Genomic DNA, 22,374 nt, shown 5'->3' with positions numbered 1-22,374 from the left:
AAATTCTGTCTGTATCGCTGGCGTAACTAGTTTCTTCATCAATTGCTATTTTAAAAAAACTCCATATTTTAGATTTTTCTCCATGATCTCATATAGTGTGCTTCTGGGCTATAAAGTAATCTGAAGAAACTCTTCATAACTTGAGCTTGCCATTCCATTTTTGAGGTCAAATATAGGGTGTTACATTTAAAAAAGTGTAACTTTGGTCTATATCTTTGTTTTCGAACACCCTGTATATATGACAATAATTTTAAATTGTGCTTTGGGACATCCTACACACACCACAAGAAAAGATTTTCAAAATATCTTCATTTACTCCCTCAAAATGAGCGCCGCGTCTGGGGTGGGCCACCCGGTATATGCAAAAAAACACCCGATTTGATTTACTCATAGAGAAAGGGAAAGAGTCTCTTGCTTCTTGGATTTACTTTATGCCAGTTCCTGTTTGTGTTAACTCACAGATAAACATAGTGTATCACATGTGAAGAAAAGACAGTCAAAAGACTTCTTCAAATGAAGAATCACTCTATCTAATAATATACAGAGTGTTTTACGTATGATTGTACAGGCTTTCAAGGCAGATGCAGGACATTTTGGTGAGTCTGATACATATTCGAAAAATTTCTTAACCATATTCGTTCAAGAGATACAGGATGTTTTATGTATTTTGTCAAAAACTTTCAATCAGCATAACTCTTAAAACGATTGCATGGATCTTCATGAAAATTTCAGGGAATGAGTATGGGCCAGTGCCAAATATTTGCACATAACGACTTGCGTAGAGAGAAACGCTGCCTTAAGTCATGAGAATTTCAATCGATTCAATATGAATTAACGCATTATTCGGGGATTCACAGGTCAGTGTTTCCAAATATTCAATGGTTCATAATATGATGATGCGAAGTGTGCCATTGATCCAAAATAGGCTTGTTCGAAAGAGTATTTATTGTAGATTCTGAGAAAAATTTCGCTTTTCGAAAATTTTATGTACAGGGTGTTTTACAAGAAGTGGAAAAAAAAATATAATTTTCTCAGTCCGGACCTGCGCTATCGACAAGTCATTGTGTGCAAATATTTGGAACTGGCTCATACTCATTCCCTGAAATTTTCAAGAAGATCCATACAGACGTTCAAAAGTTATGCCGATTGAAAGTTTTTGACAAAATAAAATATATAAAACGCCGAAGCACAGAAGAAATTTAGAATTTAGAAGGCTATGGTTGACACAAAATGTGACAGAATGTCGGGCAAACTTGTCATAATAAAAGAAATTTTATTGAAATACGCATATTTATTATTTCTGAACGGAAGCTCATTTTTCTGCGTTTTGGAATGAAATAAAATAAATAAGAAATGGATTTTGGCGAACGTCGTATTAATATTGATGAAGAGGTACCTGTTACCTGTGGTGGGTGAGTATATATTTTCAAATTTACGTTTGTGATGCACCTTTCGATCGTTTATACACATGTATTTTTCACCTAGTACTTGGTTGAATCAAAGATTGCTCTTTGGTTCGATCGACTCAAGAAGTCTGATCTCTTTCAGAATAAAGTTAGAAAAAAAATTAAGTATTCTGGACATTTTCGAAGAATTCATCGACGCAGATGGAGTGCATGATAGAGAGAAATATATAATTAAGAATGAAGGAAGGAACTCAAATTCCTCGGTTATAGAAGTCGATACAAATCAATCACCATCCACTTCTACCAAAGCATTGCCTCTTGTATCAGAAACGCCGAGCAATAAATCTGAGCCAGTTTACTTTGAGCAGTGGGAATTTCCTGAATATCACTTGTTTGATCATCCCGTAGATCAAGAAGGATATCTTGATAAACACCATACTGCCGGTCCTAATGATGACAAGAAATGGCATGTTAAATCTCTTCCTTCGAATACCGAGAACTACAAGTGCCTTATGTGTGATTTTGAGATCAATTATGAGACGGAGCTTGCTTTACATATCAAATCTGTTCATTTCATCGCTAAGTGTGAAGTTTGTGACTATATTACAAGTACAAAAGATAACCTCAAACAGCATGTCGATTTGATTCATTCAAATATCAAGAAACACAAGTGTCACATATGCGAGTATGTTACAAGTAGAAAATGGGACCTTCAAAAGCACGTTGACGCCGTTCATTTGAATATCAAGAAACACGAATGTCAATTATGTGATTACGCTGCCAGCGAGAAACGAATCATCCAACAACATGTGAAATCTGTTCATTTTAAAATAAAGGAACACGAATGTCAACATTGCGACTTTGCTACAAGTACTAAAGTACACCTCCGAAAGCACGTTGACTGCGTTCATCTGAATATCAAGAAACACGAATGTCAATTATGCGAATATGCTACGAGTAACAAAAAAGGCCTTGAATTACACGTGAATTCCGTTCATTTGAAAATTATGGAACACAGGTGTCATTTATGCGAGTACGTTACAAATAGAAAACCCAGCCTTCGACTGCATGTTGACTCCGTTCACTTGGGTATCAAGAAACACAGATGTCACTTGTGCGAATACGGTACGAGTAAAAAGAACGATCTTGAAGTACACATGAAATCTGTTCATTTGAAGATTATGGAACACAAGTGTCAACATTGTGAATATGTTACGAATAGGAAAAATGTGCTTCTGAAGCATGTCGACTCTGTTCATTTGAAGATCAGGAATCACGAGTGTCCCTTATGTGATTATGCGGCAAGCGAGAAACGTATCGTCGAACAACATGTGAAATCCGTTCATTTGAGAATTAAGGAACACAAGTGTCAGCATTGCGAGTATGCCACGAGTACCAAAGGGTTCCTTCGAAATCATGTCGATTCTGTTCATTTGAACGTCAAGAAACATAAATGTCACTTATGCGAATATGCTGCGAGTAGAAAGATAGACCTCGAGGTGCACATAAAATATGTTCATTTCAAAATTATGGAGCACGTGTGTCATTTATGCGATTTTGTTACGAATAGAAAATACAGCCTTCGACAGCACGTGGACTCTGTTCATTTGGCCATCAGGAAATACAAATGTCACCTTTGCGATTATGCTGCGATTAGAAAAAACGAACTTAAAGTGCACATAAATTTGGTTCATCTGAAAATTAGGGAAAGGAAATGTTGTATGTGTGAATATGTCGCGAGTTCGAAACATTACCTTCAACTGCATATGAAGTCTGTTCATTCAAATGGCAAGTAACAAGTGTCAGTTATGTGACTATGCTACAGATATATTTTTCATATATTTTCTGTTGCATCCAATACCAAGTTTATTATAATGATTATAAATAAATGTTCCCTTTCTAATGTTAAATCATTCAATATATACATATACAGGGTGTGGCGTAATGAATGGATAATATGGAGCCTTCGGGTAGAGGACTCTAAGGCGGTTCAGAAAAATTTATTTTACGTTTGGTAAAAGTGCCTTGGTTTTCGAGATATTGGAGATTTTCGAAAATTCAAAAGAATTACACCCTCGCCACACGTTTTTTTTTCAAACTGTTTTGTGGATAGTATTCCTGGATAGATGATCTATCGAATTCATTTTTGTTTTGCTTATTTTTTTTTCAAAAGTTCAACCTAGCGCGGTGTAAATAATAATACGGATACTTGAGAGTCAATGCAAGAAAAAACATGCCCGTTTCATTGAGATTCCGAAATGGTGTAACACTCTGTACTTTCAGCATTTAATACAAAATAAATTCCTATTGCAATCAGTTGAGGCCTAGTTCAACGTAAACACTGTTTCTAAAATTTTTAGCAGCTAAAATGAGAAATGCAAGCAGAATAAAGCAAACATCATTAGAAGGTATAGAGAATGAACTGAAGCTCATGGTGGCCTCTTAGAGCATCATTTTGTGAAATTTAATTCAATGAAACGATACTCATTTTCAAACTGTATATGCAATAAAGCTATGATTCATTAGAAAGTGTACCTACACTATAGAGCATGTATCAGAACTCATGGTGGCCAATTTAAAAATCATTTGTGAAACTTTATTCAATGAAACGATATTTTAAAATTCGTTATTTTTTCTCGTTTTCTTTTATTATTGAACCGCAACGTTGTGAAATCAATATTTTTGTAACAAAAAGGTCTTGACCCAATGTAATAGAAAATAATGTTTAGCTTTTTTCTCAATTACGAAAGTGCTTAAATTCACTTTATTACTTGAAATTCGCTTAAAAACTATTAATTTTACAACTATAAGGCTTAATAATGAAAGAATACGAGAGAAAAAAACAATTTTAAAATATCGTTTAAATGAATCGAGTTTTACAAAAAGTGTTCAGAGTGGGCGTCAGGAGCTCTACTAGATGCTTTACAACTTCTTATGAATAATTACTTTATTCTGCTTGCAAGTCTCATTTCAGTTGCTAAAAATTAAAGAAAAAGGCTTACATCAAACTCTGCCTTGACTCATGGTAATAGAAATTTATTTTGTATGTAATGCTGGAAATAGAGTGAGTTATACCCTCTCAGAATCTCAGTGAAACAGGCATGTTTCCTCTTGATTTGGCACTCAGGTAACCATATTATTTTTCACACCACGTTGGGTTGAACTCGGGAAAAAAAAATAAGCAAAACGGAAAATTTGAGTTAGATCTTTTTTTTTTTTTAAACTATTCATGCGCCCCAAAAATAATAATTCACATTCGATAGCCCATCTATCCAGGAATACTATTCAAAAAACAGTTTGAAAAAATTCCTTCATTTGGTCTTGCCTGCAAAACGAGTGGCGAAGGGTGTAATTCTCTTGAATTTTCGAAAATCTCCAATATCTCGAAAACCAAGGGACTTTTACTAAACATGAAATAAATTTTTCTGAACCGCAACATATCATCCATTCATTACGCCATACCCTGTATATATTCTTTCGATACAGAGCATTACAATTTTTAACATCAAACAAAAATTATAGCATGTGTACAAGATACAGTTTCAGCAGAGGTTTTCTTAACAGGGTACTATACAATTTTGCTTATGATACAAGAGCTTTGGTGAAAAACCCTTTATCGTCTTGAGTGTAGTGGATTGTAAGAGATGAGACAAAACAAGCTGAAATATTTCATATTGAAGGGCATCTCGCACTCCAAAAATCGATCCTTTCTTTGAGAAAAAAAATCCTGTTAGTCTTGTCCGAGATACCAAATACTTTTATCTAAAATATACAGGGTGTCCCGGAAAATGTGTGAAATCTCTCGGATTCAGATAGAACATAAAAAAATAATATGACAAGTTCCCATAATATTAGAGAGTTGAAGTGCAGCCATGAACGTAAACGTTAACGTTATAATTGACATCTACGCATGCTCATTCGTCCGTTTTTAACGTTAACGTTAGCGTCAGCTTTACGGCCTACGTAAACTAGCGGTCTCCCACGTATACCTTAAACATCGACGTACGTTAACCGAACGTTAAACGAGTAGCACCGATGACTTGCGAATGGCCGAATTTTGATTGTTAAATGCAATTCTCGATAACCTCAAACTGTCATTGTTCACCATTGAACTCCCATAGAGTTCAATGTTGTTTACATTTCCTGTGTATTTTCTCATAATGAACGAAAATTATAGGAAATCAGCAGTGATTTGAAAGTTATCAAAAGGATTAAGTTAAATTACTTTGTTATCAGATTATATTCAGTACATAAGGAAATGGCTGAATCTACGCTGCAATTCTCATGTCTCTAACACTTGAACATTTCATTGATAATAAAATACTTCCAAGCTGAAAATTCTCTTTATTAGGCATATAAATCATTAGAACATCAATATTCCAAATGTTATTCCAGCTGTCGAAGCTCAAATATTATATAAAAGAGAGTTCACGCGAAACGAAAGCAAAATCAAATTGATAGGTTATGTTTAACGTCTGACGTTTCATGATGGCAGCACTTCAACTCAAATTTCATCACAACACGTAAACGTTATATCTGACGTTATTTCTCACGTTAACGTTTACGTTCAGGCTAACGTTCTGTGCGCACTTCAACTCTCTTTTTTTATACGACCTCCACGGTCTCCGACCTAACGCCAATTTTTTTTTTGTTATTGTTGTATAACACAAAATAAAACTTTTTTGTTCCTTCAATAACTTTCGTATCACACTTTTTTGCAGACGAAAAACTGGACTTCATGTTATTATTAATAGAAATTAAAAAATTACTTCTTTCATTATTTTTTTTTTCGAAAACGGTTCATTTTATCGACACTGAACAAGAGTACCTTTTATTTAGCTTAATGTTCGATGTATCCAAATTTGTTATTTTAGCACCTTATCATACAGGGTGTTAAAAATGTAGGCATTAAAATGTACAACCCAGTCCGTCCCTGGTAAACTGAACAAGCTAATTGAAATTTGAGTGCGGTGATATAAGAGGTCCTTACTACAATTAATCATATCAAATTATATCGAGTCGTTTGAAACTTATTCCACTAAAATGGCGTCATTTAGGAGGTCGTATCTTCGTAGAGAGGGCCCCTAGGAAAAAAATTATGGGAACTTGTCATCTTCATTTTTTATTTTCTATCTGAACGCGAAACATTTCCCACATTTTCCGGGACACCCTGTAGAGAAAACAAAAGTGAAAAAATATAAAATAATGAAATTAGATTCAAAATGTCAGATCGACCTAAAATTCACAACACAATTTAAAAGAGATGGGGGAACTGCATGAACAGCCCTAAAACCATCCTGAAATTTATAAATGGGACAATGATTAACAAGATTATTTATGCTTTCTTCTGATTCCCTGCATCCACAACTAGGGCTCTCAACTGAATTCCATCGGAAAAGCATACCTACTATTGCAACGTCCGTGACCTGTTCTTATACGGTTCAGAATACATCATATTTTCCTGGGAAGATCAAAACTAGGAACTCTATTCGAAGAATCAGCAACCATTTGTTGAAAATAGTACACGTATTCGGAATGGAATCGTATTTTGTGGAATATAGGACAGAATTGGAAATGAGTCGGGGAAGGAGTAAAATTATTTCCAGGAAAACATAACTGTTGTCTGTCTACGAATATGAGGCGGTACAATATTTGAAAGAACTGGTAACCATTGAATAGGTGAAGATTTAATAGTTCCAGTTATAGTTCTCATGGAAATATTCAGCTGTGCATCAATTTTTTGCAAATGAGCACTATTAACCCAAACGGGGCAACAATATTCAGCAGTCGAAAAAACCAAAGCTTGGGCTGCTGTTCGAAGAGTAGTTGCATCAGCACCCCACTAGCTGATGATTCCTAGTTTTCAACTTCAGACTCAAATTTTCTAAATGCGCTTTGAAATTCAGCGAATAATCCAGCTTAATTCCTAGATATTCAGGATTGCAGTTATGTTCCAAAAAAGAAATACCGAAAATTACACCCAATTTTCTATATCTTTGATGATTGGAAATTCACGGTTTTATTTGGGTTAGGACGCCAACGCCACTCGAAAACGTAATGCCTCAAAATTTCTAAATCTGTAGATAGATTATTCTCTATACATCTAAAATTAGGATGACGGAATACGAAAGCAATATCATCAGCGTAGAAGAAGTAGTAGGGATATCACACAGATATAAATTGAAAAGTAGAGGTGCTACAACTGATCCTTGTGGAAGACCGTTATTTAAAGTTTCGAAATTACTAACTATTATCATCTACAAAAACACGGAATTTTCTATCTGGCAGCATGTTTTCTAGTAAGCGTACCATCTTTCCACACTCCAGATGCGTGTAAAGTTTGTATATCATTCAATCATATACAAACATAAAGAATGATAACGATATGAAAGTAGAATTTAAATGTGAAGATCGAAGTCGTATGATGAACAATAAACCAACCAGATTTTACTGCTGATGTCCGGTCGTGAATGTTAGGTTGCCTGAGTCGGGTTTGTCAGGCGTTATTGTACCAGTTGCTAGCGACGCCTTGCGGACAGGAAACAAAATTCTTCGTTTGTCAATGTCGAATCTCTATTATTGTGACATCATCTGTATAAAGCAAACCAGAGTGATATTGAGCAATTTTGATTGGAGTGCCTTTTGTCCTCTCTATCAGCGAGGTTATTGCAACGAAGCTCGTATTGAAGGAAGGTTACTTCCCTGTTTCCCTTCCCTTTGGAACCCATTTTTGCTAACTAACCTTGTAATGCATACACTGCTTGAATACGCATTGTAATCAATGTGTATTTTTCTGACAAAAATGCACCCTCATTTTAACATAATCTCTTAGTTTCATTTTAAGTAATTTTATTTCGAATTAATTTCAAGAGGAATATTTTCAGTTTCCAATTCAGGATTCCGACATCGTTCGGAATTGTAAACATACCACACCGTTTTTATTCCGTTTTCAGTTCTGAAAAACGATGTCGTACCGTATAAAACATCCTGAATTGAAAGATAACGGTGTTTTTTGTTCGCTAGCACAGATAAGTCGAAATTAAGACGTCTTCACCGACGCAAATTTTACCGAATTTCGTCAGTCGGGACACATCTGATTTCCGCATCTGATTTTATACCCACAGGGGGGGTATAAAATCAGATGTTCCCCCGCAGGTCACTTACTTAGGCTTCACTCACGATTAACTGCCCCGTATACGAACGTGTGTCATTTGCTTTTTCTGCCGATTAAAGGAAGTTTCATTTATTATTACAATTTGTTTTTTTCTTTTGTTTTTGCTTCACTTTTATTTGGGTGATTATTAAATTTCCGTGTGCAAGTGCCGAAACCATAGGTAAGACGACACTCCGTTTTCTTATATTGTTAGAACTTCAGCCTCCCTTTCCACCCTTCCTATACCCCAGTTTAAGCTCCACTCCTACTGCTCTTAAAGCACCCCGCTGGCGTGGATACTCAAGGGGTGCAGAACGCACTTTGGAGTGGCAAAAACTTCCTTCATCCCTTACTTTCAACCTCCACCCCTACTGCTATTAAAGCACCCCGCAGGCGTGGATACTCAGGGGGTGCAGAAGGCACTTTGGAGTGGCTAACCCTCTTTCCTCCTTTGTTTTCCAACTCTCACCTCTGCTGTTATCGAAGCACCCCGCTGTCGTGGATACTTAGGGAGTGAAGAACTATATGTTGACGACATCCTGCTCCTTGTACCAGAAGACGAAGTTTAAACAATATTGAGTGTTTTCAATTCATTTAACCGGAAAATCAATTTCACACTTGAAGAAGAAAAGAACCGTGAAATTTTCTCCAGTTATCAGAGAACAAAACAAATTGATAACAAACTGTTATACAAAACCAACCAACTCGGAAAGGTGCATCAACTTTTATTCCAATCATAGTGGCTCAGAAAAGAAAAACGTAGCTATAAACCTGATAAACATAGCAATAACTTTAAGTGACAATAAATAAAAAGAAGAAAATATGGAAAAAGTCATCCAAATCCACTACAGATAACACCGAATCTTGTCTTCGACAAGGTGGGTTTGCTATTTTCCCTTCAAATAATAGAGATACCCGAAAAAAGGGCGTTACAGTATTTTATCATATTTTACAATTTACATAGATTTTCAGATTTCTCACATGGAAATGGGTATGTATCATACCAGAATTGAACTTTCTCATGTCTTTCTCATTGATAATGAATGTTGATTTATTTTCTTCACATGCTCAACTCACTAATTTAATCAGTTTATTTCATTTTTCAAGTCAATTTTGATATTAACTACTCATTTTACATGACTAATTATTGTTATCGAGTTTTAGATGAATGAAACCCAATGTTCTCTAGGGTGGACCCTGGATTTAATTGATTTCCATCAGATAACGATGTCGACTTCTCTAATATGGTTCAACGGTCAGTAGTAAGCCATGACACTGTTGACAGTCTCTCGTCCAGGGTTCCACCCTGGAAGGCCTGCTCTGGTAATCGGGTACTCTCAGTTGGTATGTTCTCCTCATTATAATTGGTATTTTAACAGATATGTGCTCATATTCATTCATCTCGCTCGATATACAGATTAGTTCTCAAGCCTTCTGCTCTTCTCGAAACCAACGATTAGTGGTTTCCCTCATTTAGTAATCTCATTTTGTACCTCTTATAATTTATCAACTGTATCTCCTATTTTTCTGATGGACGTTCTAATCGTGCTCACTTGTGAGTAGTCCGTCTCTGTAAATGTTGCAATCATTGATGAATTTTGCACTCTTCAAGACCAACGTTATTTATATTGATTTTAATAGTATTACTCTCTTCATATTAAATGTATTGATCTCATTGATAATCAGACTTAGACAATTTAGTTTTCACCTCTTGGCCTGCATCAATATTAAAACCCAGCCTTCTCATTGAAATTCGTCATTCCAACCTTCTGTTTTTCAGGCGAAATAAAGAGGCTCTCGCAATCAATTTTCATTGACCGCTCTGTCACGTCTGTAAATGTTGTGTTGATATTGAATTTGTTGAACTTTCTCAGTGTCTAAGTCAGACTTCGAGTGACTTCTCATTTAACCTCTATATTTCCTCTGTTTTTAGTTGTCACTGTGAGTTTTATAGATGTTGTTAGTATTTGTATTTATTACTATACTCCATTCTTTCTTATTTTAGCACTCGGTTGCCATGGAAATTTGACACTTTTCACTCTGTATAGTACGGAAATGTGGGATTATGAAGCTTGTCAAAACATTTTTGGGTTTTAAATCAGCGCTATGTTGCCTGTTCTACGTAAAAATTTCCGTTATTACGTATTTTATCACAATGTCGAATCTCTTCGGAAAATATGTGACGAACATAATTGAAGTTTATACAAACTGATTGAAGGCATAACAAATCCAGTTATTTGCTTGGAAAATACAAGAGATCAGTATAATATTATAATATGCACTAGCTTGAGGAGAGTTAATGTTAGTTATCTTCTTTGGCTAAAGTTTGAATACGTTACATCAGTTGTAGATTTCAAAAATATAAACCCGAAGATGAAATGCATATGATGCAGTGGTTGGGAATGGGTACCTCCGGAAGGAATTAATAGATAATTATAAGAATGTTAAATTCTTCAACAAAAATCATTGCATCAATATAAGTGAAAGGAATTAAAAGAAGTTTCAAGTCAAGATGAACTCCACCTTTGAACGAAAATTTCACATGAATAAACAATTAACATGACAACAGGCGCGTATTTGTGGCTGTTCATCTTAACACATTGATATAATAATAATAATTAGGTATTTATTGGTACCTTAAGACATTTACAATGTATAGGACAAGTCAAATGAAAAATCAATTTTCGGGAATTTATTCTACGATGACATTCATCAAAAATCCTGTAGTGAACTTTTCGCATTAATTCACTCAAACATAAAATTCTCAAATGCCACCACTTTTTTGGGTCTCCCAATAGAAGGAAATTGTTTGTCATCCTCTTCATTCACAATCTTCCTGATTCTGGAAATATTCAGCTCAAATATAAGTCGTTTAGATTCAGATGAAACATTATATAAATTCTCTTACATTGAATATGTTCGCTACCGTCTGACGTATTTTGTGGATTTTATAATATCAGGGTATAACTATTTGAATGAGCGGACCTGAATTCTAAATAGCACTTCCTGAAACTCTGTCCCTTTTTTCTATCAGTTTCTGCATTTTCGTAATAAAAATTGATATTAGTTGTGGCAACAGCGTTATGACATTAACGACATTTCATGAGTGCCAACCTAACTCCGTTCTAGTTACATAAACTTGAGAAAATTATTTCATGGCCAACCGACTGCTAAAATAAATGTGAATGGAGTATATATTAGCTTCATGCGGGTGACTTAGTCATTTTATGATTGTGAACGATGTACAATAAATGTTTTTACACTGCCATTTTCAACTCTGGTAACAATCCACTGCCTTAATTTTACAAAATCTGAACACCCCCGATTTTGAACAGGGACATATTGAGTGGTCTTCTAGATCACTTGATCTGGCTCCAATGGACTTTTTTCTATAGGGTCATCTGAAATCCAAGATTTACGATACCAAGTCTTGAGTCACTGGATTATTTGCGAACTCGGATCATTAATGAATACCGTCAAATTACACTAGAAATCTTGGGTAATGTAAATAGCAAAACTTATATTACTGCATGGAAGCGAAAAGTGCCCTTTTCTAGCATTTAATAACCTAATCAGTAAAGTAAGTACTCTTCCACCATTTTACGTGTCATTTCGTTATCGATGGGAATTTTGAAACGAAATTTCAGGATCAGGTAGTAGTCGATAAGATCTTCGAAATGAGGTATCGCAACACCCCTCACTCCCATTCAAAATCAAGGGGTTGTGCTCACCTCCGTTAGGGGGTTGCAAAGGGACATTATCATTTTAAAGCCGGAGAATCGAAGTGTTCAGTTCGTTGGACACACTGTATCTTCAGAGAACTCCCAAATCATATATCGAAGTTCCAGTTTTATTGGTGTGGAGATTTTCATCTTTGAAGAAATTTTTTTAGATTCCGACTTCATATTTTACAGCAAAATATTCTTTGGGGGTAGTATTCCTGAGTTCTTTCCTCATTTAGTAGAAGGTGACCAAACCACGACTCAGCATGCTGTATAACTCTATCACCCTCCTGTCTCAATCCAGGCCACAATGATTTTACCAAAAGAAGTTTTGTATCATCTGCGTAATTGAATGCACTTACTTCATCCCACTGTATATCATGTTGAAAATCGCAGATAAGGTATAATTAAATCATCTAAAACTTGCCAGTACGCCTCTAAACTCAGACACTGAATGCGCCACTGGACTTTTCTCTACGGAGATAACTCTTTACTGAGTTCAATCAAGTTCAATGTAATTAATAGTAATTATACAGGGTCCGGCAGAAAAACCTCCCTGATTTCAATAGGCATTTGCAAAAAGAATAAGAAACATACAGATCAATTACTTATATTTGTGAATAGCCTATATGATGCCATTTTACATCACTTAGTACACTTTACTTGGTTTTGAAAATTATGTCTGATATGATGTCCCCCATTGTTAAGACATTCACGAAGTCTTTCCCTGAAGTTGTCCATAGTTCTTCGTGTAACTTCCCTTGGAATGGCTCCCACTTCCTGCCTAATGGCATCTTTTAGTTCTTGCAGAGTTCTGGGACGATGTTTGTACACTTCAGCCTTTAGGTACCACCACAGAAAGAAATCACCCAAGGTCACCCGACTTATCACCTTGTGATTTCTTTATGTGGGGGTACCTAAAGGCTGAAGTGTACAAACATCGTCCCAGAACTCTGCAAGAACTAAAAGATGCCATTAGGCAGGAAGTGGGAGCCATTCCAAGGGAAGTTACACGAAGAACTATGGACAACTTCAGGGAAAGACTTCGTGAATGTCTTAACAATGGGAGACATCATTTATCAGACATAATTTTCAAAACCAAGTAAAGTGTACTAAGTGATGTAAAATGGCATCATATAGGCTATTCACAAATATAAGTAATTGTTCTGTATGTTTCTTATTCTTTTTGCAAATGCCTATTGAAATCAGGGAGGTTTTTTTGCCGGACCCTGTATTTTTGTTCTGTGGTATGCATAATCCTTGGACTTTGGTACTTGCATTTGATGTTCTGTTGAATTAATGAAAAGAAGGCCAGTTTTCTACGTTTTGGTCTTTGGAATAAAGAAATAGTTTAATAAAAAATGGATATGGGTGAACGTTGTACTAGTAACAGAGACTCTGCTAGTAATATTAAAGAAGAGGTCCACATTACCAATGATGAGTTACTATACATCTTCATATTTATATCAATGATGCTTTCATTCTTTTCACTTAGTACTTAGTTCAATCAAAGATTACTTTAGGTTCTTTTGACTCAAAAAATCCGATTTCTTTCAGAGTGTCAGAGGGTAAAGTAGAAATTAAAGACGATTTTAATCAGTTCATAGATGTAGAAGAAGTTCATGATAGAGGAGAGGTTATAATTGAAAATGAAAAAAGCATAGGCACCTCAGTCTCTGATAAAATTAACTCTAATTCCTCAGTTAAAGGAGTCGATGCGAAACATTCACCTGCCTGCGAAGAAATGTCTCCGGATCCACCGAAAATCTCGGATTATGAGATCCCATTAGCTAGGTATTCCGAACGTTTGCCTCAAAGAACCAAGGATCCCTTGTATACAAGTGTTTTGAGGGAAGTTGGCGAACAATTCCGAATACCAAAAGTGCGGCCGTATCACATTGACGACTCTATCAGGCACTTTCAACACCCTGAACAATCACCAGGCCTTCCTTACATCAATATGGGTTTCAAACGAATGGATGAGATAGATAGATTGCATATCAAACAATATGTTCGTAACCTAAAATATGATATATATAATAGGTGCAACACACCCTGTAGAACAACAGTTGCACGGACACCCGAGTTGAGACTAATTTGGGGGTACCCCGCTCACATGACCTTCGCTGAAGGCATGTTCGTCCAGCCTTTGATCCGAGGTTATAGGCGAGCGCAAGGAATTTATGGTCTATGGATCCAAAATGCCGAAGATTATATGAGGCTTCTCCAATCTCATCGGCAATCGGAAGAGAGTAGTTGGCTTGGTCTGTACTGGAACAGTTTCGATCCACACGTTCCTGCATGGTTGATCAGAGATGCCTTTCAAATTATATTGTCCAACATGGACCTCACTGGATACGAGGAGTATGGCGCGCCAGTACACCCACACACTTTGCCCAATCTACAAAGGAAGATAGTAAATTATTTTATAAATACCCCTATCAAATTACTGAGTGGAAAAGTGTTTCGTAAAAAGCAGGGAGTCCCATCAGGCTCGTCTTTCACAAACCTGGTGGATTCAGTGGTCAACGCCATCGTCACGCAGTTTTGCCTGCAGAAGATGTCTGTGGTATACTCGCGAATGGCACAGTGGTACATGGGAGATAACGGTCTCATCCTCTTGCACGATAAGATCAACCTGGCCGAATTCGCTAAGATAGCACACGAAGTCTTTGGTTTCCATCTAAACCTAGACAAAACTGAGACAGGGGAATATATACCGGCCATTCCTTGGCTATCGCATGTCACCCAGCCATAGTCCTATTGCCGATTGTTCATCTTAACATCCACATTTGTGAATATGCTGCGTATTCGAAAGAAACACATAAAATAAAGGAACACAAGTGTCAACTATGCGAGTGCTCTAAAATTACAACAAGTAGAAAATATTTACTCTCATGAGCATTTTGGCTATGTTCATTCGAACATCAAGAAACATCAATTATTTGAATTTGTTGCCAGTTCGAAATGTATGACACAACAACCTTTAAGATCTGTTCATTCGAAAATTAGGGGACATAAGTGTCAACTGTGTGTATATGTTACAAATAAAAGTACACAAAATCACACTCTATTATCTGTGGATTAGTGATCTCTGATATTGTTTCAGACGACAGTGTTATATTAATGTTCTGTATGTGAAAGCGTTGATTCAAGCATTTTGGAAAGATTCTTTCCTTAAAAAACATTGAACTTTAATTTTATTGAGTTCAATGCAAAGATATTACACATATGTCCATATGTAGCTTTGTAGATTTATTAAATAAGTATGTGTGGGTTAAATTGTAGAGTTGTAGAATGAATGAATGAATAAATAAATAAAATGTGTAATATATTTGATTCGATGACGCAAAGGTAACGTTAGCACCAGAGAACTTATATTAGCTTCTTTCTCTATGACACTAATATAAGTTAGCAGCATCCATAGAGATTGTCTCTGGCAGCATCCTTAGGGTTATGGAGAGTAGAGAGAAAGAGAACGATCGCTGCTTTGAGACCACAGATTTTTTGTCCCCTAAAATATGTACCAATAGTAGTAGTTCATGTTTTTGCCAACAGTCGCGCTGGCCATCACGAGAGTGCGAAATTTTGTTTACACAAATCAAATTGTAGTTGGCTCGTTGGCTGAGTGAACTGTTTCCCTGGTGACAGATGATAGGAATATTATTATTGTCGATTTTTGATAAGAGAACAACATATGACCATGGTGAAATGTTGAAGCGTGCGCTAGTATAAGAGTGTTTTGGCATCGGAAAGAAAAGGAGAAGAGATAAAATTTCCGAGAGCATTTTTGAGAGAAAATTGGAAAAAACCTTATCTCAAGAATCAACTCCCAATCAATTTGTGTGTCAAGAGCACTTTTGCGATGAAGATATCAAAAAGATGATGGATTCATTATAAACGAAATCGAAATTGTCATCCCTCGTGAGAAGTTGACTCTTCTGAATAAGAATATTTAACCAATAAAACTACATGGTTCAGAAGTAAATATTCTTGAAGAATTTTGTTGGCATAACATAATATATGGTTTATATCGGTTCTCAGCTGAGTATTGGCAAAAGAATCTACTCTAATACCTAAGTGATAAATCTGAGACTGCTACCTTTTGTTGTCTTGATGTGTACTGCTCCTCACTACGGATTTATATAATTTTGAAGATTAGTAAACCAACTAACATAGCTGCTTTCAATAAACAATGATAAACAAAAGTAGGTACAATTTTTTTGATCAGTGATTTCTTTTGAATTTCATTGATTTCGACTTGCATTTTATTGCATATAATTCAGAGAACTCATATTCAATATAGATTTGAAGAAAGGTATTTGAAAAATCATCAGAAAAACCACGATGACACATAACCTTAAATAAAATGAAGGCTGTTCATTTCAAATTGACGCTTGAATCCCCACTCCTTATCGAAACCCGTTGTAATCGCAGCGACACCTATTTTCCCCGTTTTTGGAGACACATTTTTAGTACGGCGATCGTTCTCCTTCTCTCTACTCTCCATACTTAGGGTAGTCTTCTAGAATTCACTGAGGTTAATGGCACAGAAAACACCTTAGTTTAGGGATTCTTCTCAAGGATATTAGATATAAGTGTGTAATATCTTTGATTCTTCTCTAGTCTAAGGAAAACACCATGGAAAACCAGTAAAATCTGTGGAAAACACCCGATTTATGGTTGAATCATTGAACTATCTTGAGTTCAATGGGTTGAATGCAACAAGCCATCTTTGTTATTTAATATCTCGTTATTATCTCAGATCAATTTTTTTTTATTGATCCCAGCTTTGTTATGCATAGGTCTAAGACTTAATTAATTTTCCTACTGGCCCTGCGAGCAAAGATAGAGTCAGGTTAGGTTCCCCAGATCTGAAAACAACAATCAACTTCTTGCGACGCAAAATATATGGTATACAGAATATTTGTTCATATAGGTTTCCGATAAAAATTGTACAAATTCTATTGATTCAAAAAAAATTTATTGTATGGAAATAACAGCTTTGATATATAACAGTTCAATCTGATTTCGTTTCAATCTATCTGTAGATATATTTTTGAAGTATAGTCCGTACATACACTTCGGTTTCTTTTGGTTAGTAAGTGGGCGGTCCGTATATGAAAAGATGGATAGATAGGTTTATTGAGAACGGCTGTTAGTCGATATTCGAAAAATTCGAATTTCGCGCCCTTCAATTATAAAACAGAATAATTTAAAATTACGATTGCGATTATAACGCCATCTAGTTTCTCAGTGCGTGAAACAGACCAAAATGTAGTAGGTTTTTAGAGAAGACGTTTCTCATCTTCCTAACTCTATAATCTTTGCTTTGAGTAAAAGTAAGAGTTTATACTCTTTGCCTGCGAGCATAGACAAACTGAACTGCACAGAACACGAATATACATTGAACTCTATGGGGTTCCCATAGAGTTCAATGCGAATATACTGCCTGCGAGAGAGATGGAATGCTTCTGGGCATTGAACTTCTTTAGTTCAATGCTTCTGGGCCAGCATTGAACTCATAGAGTTCAATGTGGGCCAGAGATATCTCTTAGGCAGAGATATATATCTATATCTCTGCTCTTAGGCCCATTGAACTCTATGGGAACTGGAATGGCTTCGTAGGTAGCAAAATGCGTCGGAAATTGTGACCGAGAGAGAGGGAAGAAGTAGAGCAACCTTTCTCTCTCTAGCGTGTTTTTGTTTACACTCTTATAACCTAAATTTAAATGTCATTTTCGTAGATAAATTTTAAATTACATTGTTTAATGTCTTTTTGTCAGTATTTTAGTAAAAATCATGGTGAAAAATTGTTTAGAAGCCATATACTTCCGATTTACATTCCTAAGAAACTCGAAAAATGTCTATATATCAAGTCAAGTTAGCTGTTGAACAGAATTTCTTGTGCTTTTTCAAAGCTTAAATATAGTTTTTTGGTGAGTGTTTTTTAAGTCTATGTGTTTCCCAGAGTGACCAAAGTGGTTTTTGCAGTAACAAAAAACATTTTGAATAAGAAGAATTTCATAACAACAATGGTCCAGTATTGTGTTGGAAACGGATGCCATAATGCAGGGGACATAAATATAATATAATATTTTTTCTGTGAAGTGTTGGTATCACATAAACCAATCCATCCTGAACAGTTTTACAGAAGTGAGAATCCACAAAAAGAGAGAAGCAGTAAATAATTAGGAATTATGCCTTATGTTTTTCATTTTTTTAGGTTCCCTCTCCGAAAACCTTTTACTTTACAACTTTGGACCAAAGCTACAGGAAGGAAAAATTGGTATCCGTAGAAATACATTTGCAGAAAAAAATTTGCAGTCCCCCACAGGAAACATTTCTTGGCAGTTTGTCAAGGAATTAGAAAAAGTTCAAATGGAGGAAGGTCTAAGGTTGGCTAATTCCCTCTCATCTCAGCATATCAATTATAAAAATAGAATTATGAATGTCAGATTAGCTACTCAAACAATGAGTAATGGGGTAGCAGATGCTATGGAATTTCTTAATAACAAATGTAAGAACTTACAATTCGAAAATAGTGCCGCTACCGTTGAATTCATTAGAAAAATTGATAGAGTGTTTGACATTCTTAATTCTAGAAATCTGTTCCGGAGAGGGTTTAAAGCTCCAATTAGATCTTTTTCCCTGAGGTATGTTGAGGAAATTTTCAGTGAAACTATAGAATATTTAGAATCATTGGAAATTGATGATACCAACATTCTTTTTCACTATCGAAAGACATTCGCTTTAGGATTTATTTCGACCATGAAGATTGCACTAGGGCTAGTGTAGAATGTTCCATCAATCAAAGTTAATGAATGATGAACTTCATGGGGATCCTCTACTATTCGTCAGAAAATGACTAAATTAATTTTATTTAATAATTGTTAAGCAAATGTTACATTTTTGTCCCAATTATGTTAAATAAAAATATTTCAGCAATTTTGTTCTTTACTTTTTGATATGATTCCTTTTATATATTGAACTATTTGGAATATTTAAAATTTCTCGCACTGACACCAGAGACGACTGTCTCTGCTCCAGAGACAACTCTGTCTTTGCTGACACTGCTTTTCATATGATTCCAAAGCTTTATCCGAGGCTTTTCAGAAGATCATTTCCTATATTCTTGCCTCAAGATTATAATTAATATTCATATTCAAATTACTTTAAAGCTTCTATTTTATTAATTCATCAAGGCTGCAAGGGTGATTATTAAAAATTTCGTTCCCGAAATTCAGGAAATTATGATTGACATCATAAATCACTAAAAAAAGTGCAAAATTTTTAGAAATTTCGATCAGAATGACAAACTAATGATTAATTATTTTTAGTACGAACCGACTCGTTGAAAGATTTGAACAATTTGGGAAATAGAGAAAGAAGTGAATTTTTCCAATCAGTATCAATCCTTCAAATATTTTCAGTTCGAATAGATCATTCTTTCATTCCCGCACATTGAAATGTTTACGTTGCTAATAGCAACGGCGTGCGAGAGAGAAAGGTTGCTCTACTTCTTCCCTTTCACTCTTCCTCATTTTGCCTGTATCGCGATGCCATTCCAGTTCCCATAGAGTTCAATGCTTAGGCCACATAATTTTATGCTTTATAGTTCTATGTTCTGGGCACTGTCAAAAATTGAGGTTAATTTTTGCAAAGATTCCTCTTTGGCCTTTGGCAGAAGAAACAGAGTATCTGCCCTGATTTTTGTTTGCAACGTGGAAAGTAAATATTTAAACATCAACTCTTAAGCTTTCGGCAGTCAAAAAGAGAGTATTTCTTCTTACCCTGACAGACTGAATTCCAAATATTTAATGAGTTTCTGACATTTGAAATAGATGAAGAAATGGGTGAGAGTATTATTGATATCAAAGAAGAGGTACATATTACCCATGATGAGTGAGTATGATCAATATTCCCATACTTTTCTAGTTTGGCAGCTACTTCTCCAAAAGTCTTGTTTCTTTCAGTTCTGAAGAAAAATTTGGAGTTATAGACGTTATTGAGCAATTCATAGATGAAAAAGAAGTTTACGTAAGGGAAAATTATTTAATTAAGAAGGAAGATGGAACGCCCAATTATCATTCCACCTCTATTACTAAAGAAATCCCCCAAGTATTAGATCCACTGATTAATAACTCCGAATCTGTTCACTTAAAGCAGTATGAATGTTATAAAAGTCACATGGGGGATAATGCAGATATGGAAGGTGAAGAAAATGATTATTCTTCCAGTCCAAAAGATCATAAGATAGAAAGTGAAAAATCTGCTAATTACAATATAAAGAAACACAAGTGTGACTTATGTGATTATATTACAAAAAGAAAGGACATCCTTCAAAAGCATGTGGATATTGTTCATTTTAATATCAAGAAACTCCAGTGTAATTTATGCGAGTATGTGACAAGTAGGAAAGTGTATCTTCAAAATCATATGGATTCTGTTCATTTAAATATCAAGAAGTACAAGTGTCACTTATGTGAATATGCAGTGAATATAAAAAGTTGCCTTCAAATTCACATTAAGTCCGTTCATTTGAAAATTAAGGATCACACGTGTCATCTTTGCCAGTTTGTTACAAGTAGAAAAGGTTGCCTTCAGAAACATATCGAAACAATTCATTTAAATATCAAGGATCATAAGTGTCATCTATGTGAATATGCTGCGGCTAAACAAAAGGACCTTGAAACACATATTAAATGCGTCCATTTAAATATCAAGGAACACAAGTGCCTCTTGTGCGAATATGCTGCTAGTGAAAAACAAAGCCTCGATATTCACGTAAAATCTGTTCATTTGAAAATTAAGGATTACCAATGTGACCACTGCGAGTACGTTTCAAGTAGAAAGAGCGCCCTGCGAACGCACATCAACTCTGTTCATTTAAAAATTAGGCAACACAGGTGTCACTTGTGCGGATATGCTGCGAGCGAGAAAAAAGGCCTTGAGGCACATGTGAAATCTGTTCATTTTAAAATTAAGGAACACAAGTGTCACTTATGTGAGTTTGCTGCGAGTGCAAAACAAAAACTTGATGAACACATTAAATCTGTTCATTTGAAAATTAAGGATTTCAAGTGTCAACATTGTGATTATGATACAAGTATAAAATCTCAACTTCAAAGACACATCAACATTGTCCATTTAAATATCAAGAAACACAGGTGCCACATGTGTGAATATGCTGCTAATAAGAAATGTTATCTTGAAAAACATTTGAAATCAGTCCATTTCAGTTAATTTTCAGTTGTATAGTACTTTTTTGATGACCCTATGTTAATGTCAATAAAAATAATTATCATCATGTTCAGTTCATTTGAATATCAAATAACCACAGATAACAGAATCATAACAATTGTTAACTTTGTGACAGTTATGTCACAATTTTTTAACTTTCATTTTCGTCATCTATATTCAATCACAATTCATGAACTTTCAAATACACGTTCAAAAGAAGCTGAAAAAAATACAATATACAAAAGCAAAGATTTTATCTTTACACAAAAGTCAGTGGATTTTGGAATAAAAGAATGTCTAAAGAATTAACTTTTTTATCTGTGGTTGAAGAATTTGATCATAGAAAAGGACGTTAACTAGACCTTAGAATATAGAATAACAGGAAGGAGCATATTGCTCATTTCAATTTGACCGGAATGGAGGAGAAATATGGCCGACATATATTTCCGTTTCAACAGTGACGTAGGACAATGAAGTTTCCAAAAAACTAACCTCAATAGTCAGTTGATACTGATTAATCAAAAAAATTAGGAAAGCACTGACGTAAAGTCAGAAGCTTTTTCAAGCTCGTTCAAATTGATAATCAAAGCGGAAATTCACCCCGCCTAACACTGCTTGGCTATATACTTAATGGTATTAAGGTCTATGACTTCATCACCTACGCCCATGGAGTGTTATTGTCATGAGATAACCTTGTTATATGTCATGAAATTCAGGAACTCATAATTAATACCTGATACTCAGCTCAAAAAAATCACCTACCTATGAATAATTCACGCTACAATATCCAAAATCCTTATTTCCAGTAAATTTCAAGAATCCAAATTACCAAAATTAAGTTAAAACATCA

The 22,374-nt window shown here is 35.2% G+C and overlaps 2 protein-coding genes across 7 annotated transcripts; both read left to right on the top strand.

Moving 5' to 3' along the window:
* The first annotated feature begins 1,099 nt into the window (after positions 1-1,099).
* Positions 1,100-15,373, top strand: LOC123308761 (zinc finger protein 64-like). 6 transcript variants are annotated; one of them, XM_044891579.1, is made up of 2 exons: positions 1,100-1,412; positions 13,839-15,373. In XM_044891579.1, exons 1-2 carry the CDS (start codon positions 1,354-1,356, stop codon positions 15,037-15,039), a joined length of 1,260 nt encoding a protein of 419 aa, XP_044747514.1. In that variant the 5' UTR covers positions 1,100-1,353; the 3' UTR covers positions 15,040-15,373. The 6 variants fall into 6 exon arrangements, with proteins under 6 accessions (XP_044747514.1, XP_044747511.1, XP_044747512.1 ...); XM_044891576.1 differs by lacking the exon at positions 13,839-15,373 and adding an exon at positions 1,531-3,316 and having other exon boundaries at positions 1,144-1,412; XM_044891577.1 differs by lacking the exon at positions 13,839-15,373 and adding an exon at positions 1,549-3,316 and having other exon boundaries at positions 1,150-1,412.
* Positions 15,374-19,945: 4,572 nt separating this feature from the next.
* On the top strand, positions 19,946-21,591 carry LOC123308780 (zinc finger Y-chromosomal protein-like). The gene is made up of 2 exons (XM_044891612.1): positions 19,946-20,186; positions 20,258-21,591. Exons 1-2 carry the CDS (start codon positions 20,134-20,136, stop codon positions 21,525-21,527), a joined length of 1,323 nt encoding a protein of 440 aa, XP_044747547.1. The 5' UTR covers positions 19,946-20,133; the 3' UTR covers positions 21,528-21,591.
* Positions 21,592-22,374: the final 783 nt, after the last annotated feature.

The sequence above is a fragment of the Coccinella septempunctata genome, chromosome 2, assembly GCF_907165205.1.
Source record: "Coccinella septempunctata chromosome 2, icCocSept1.1, whole genome shotgun sequence".
NCBI classification, from domain to species: Eukaryota; Metazoa; Arthropoda; class Insecta; order Coleoptera; family Coccinellidae; genus Coccinella; species Coccinella septempunctata.
The sequence above is the reverse complement of the archived record's forward strand: the minus strand, read 5'-3'. Positions and strand labels throughout refer to the sequence as shown.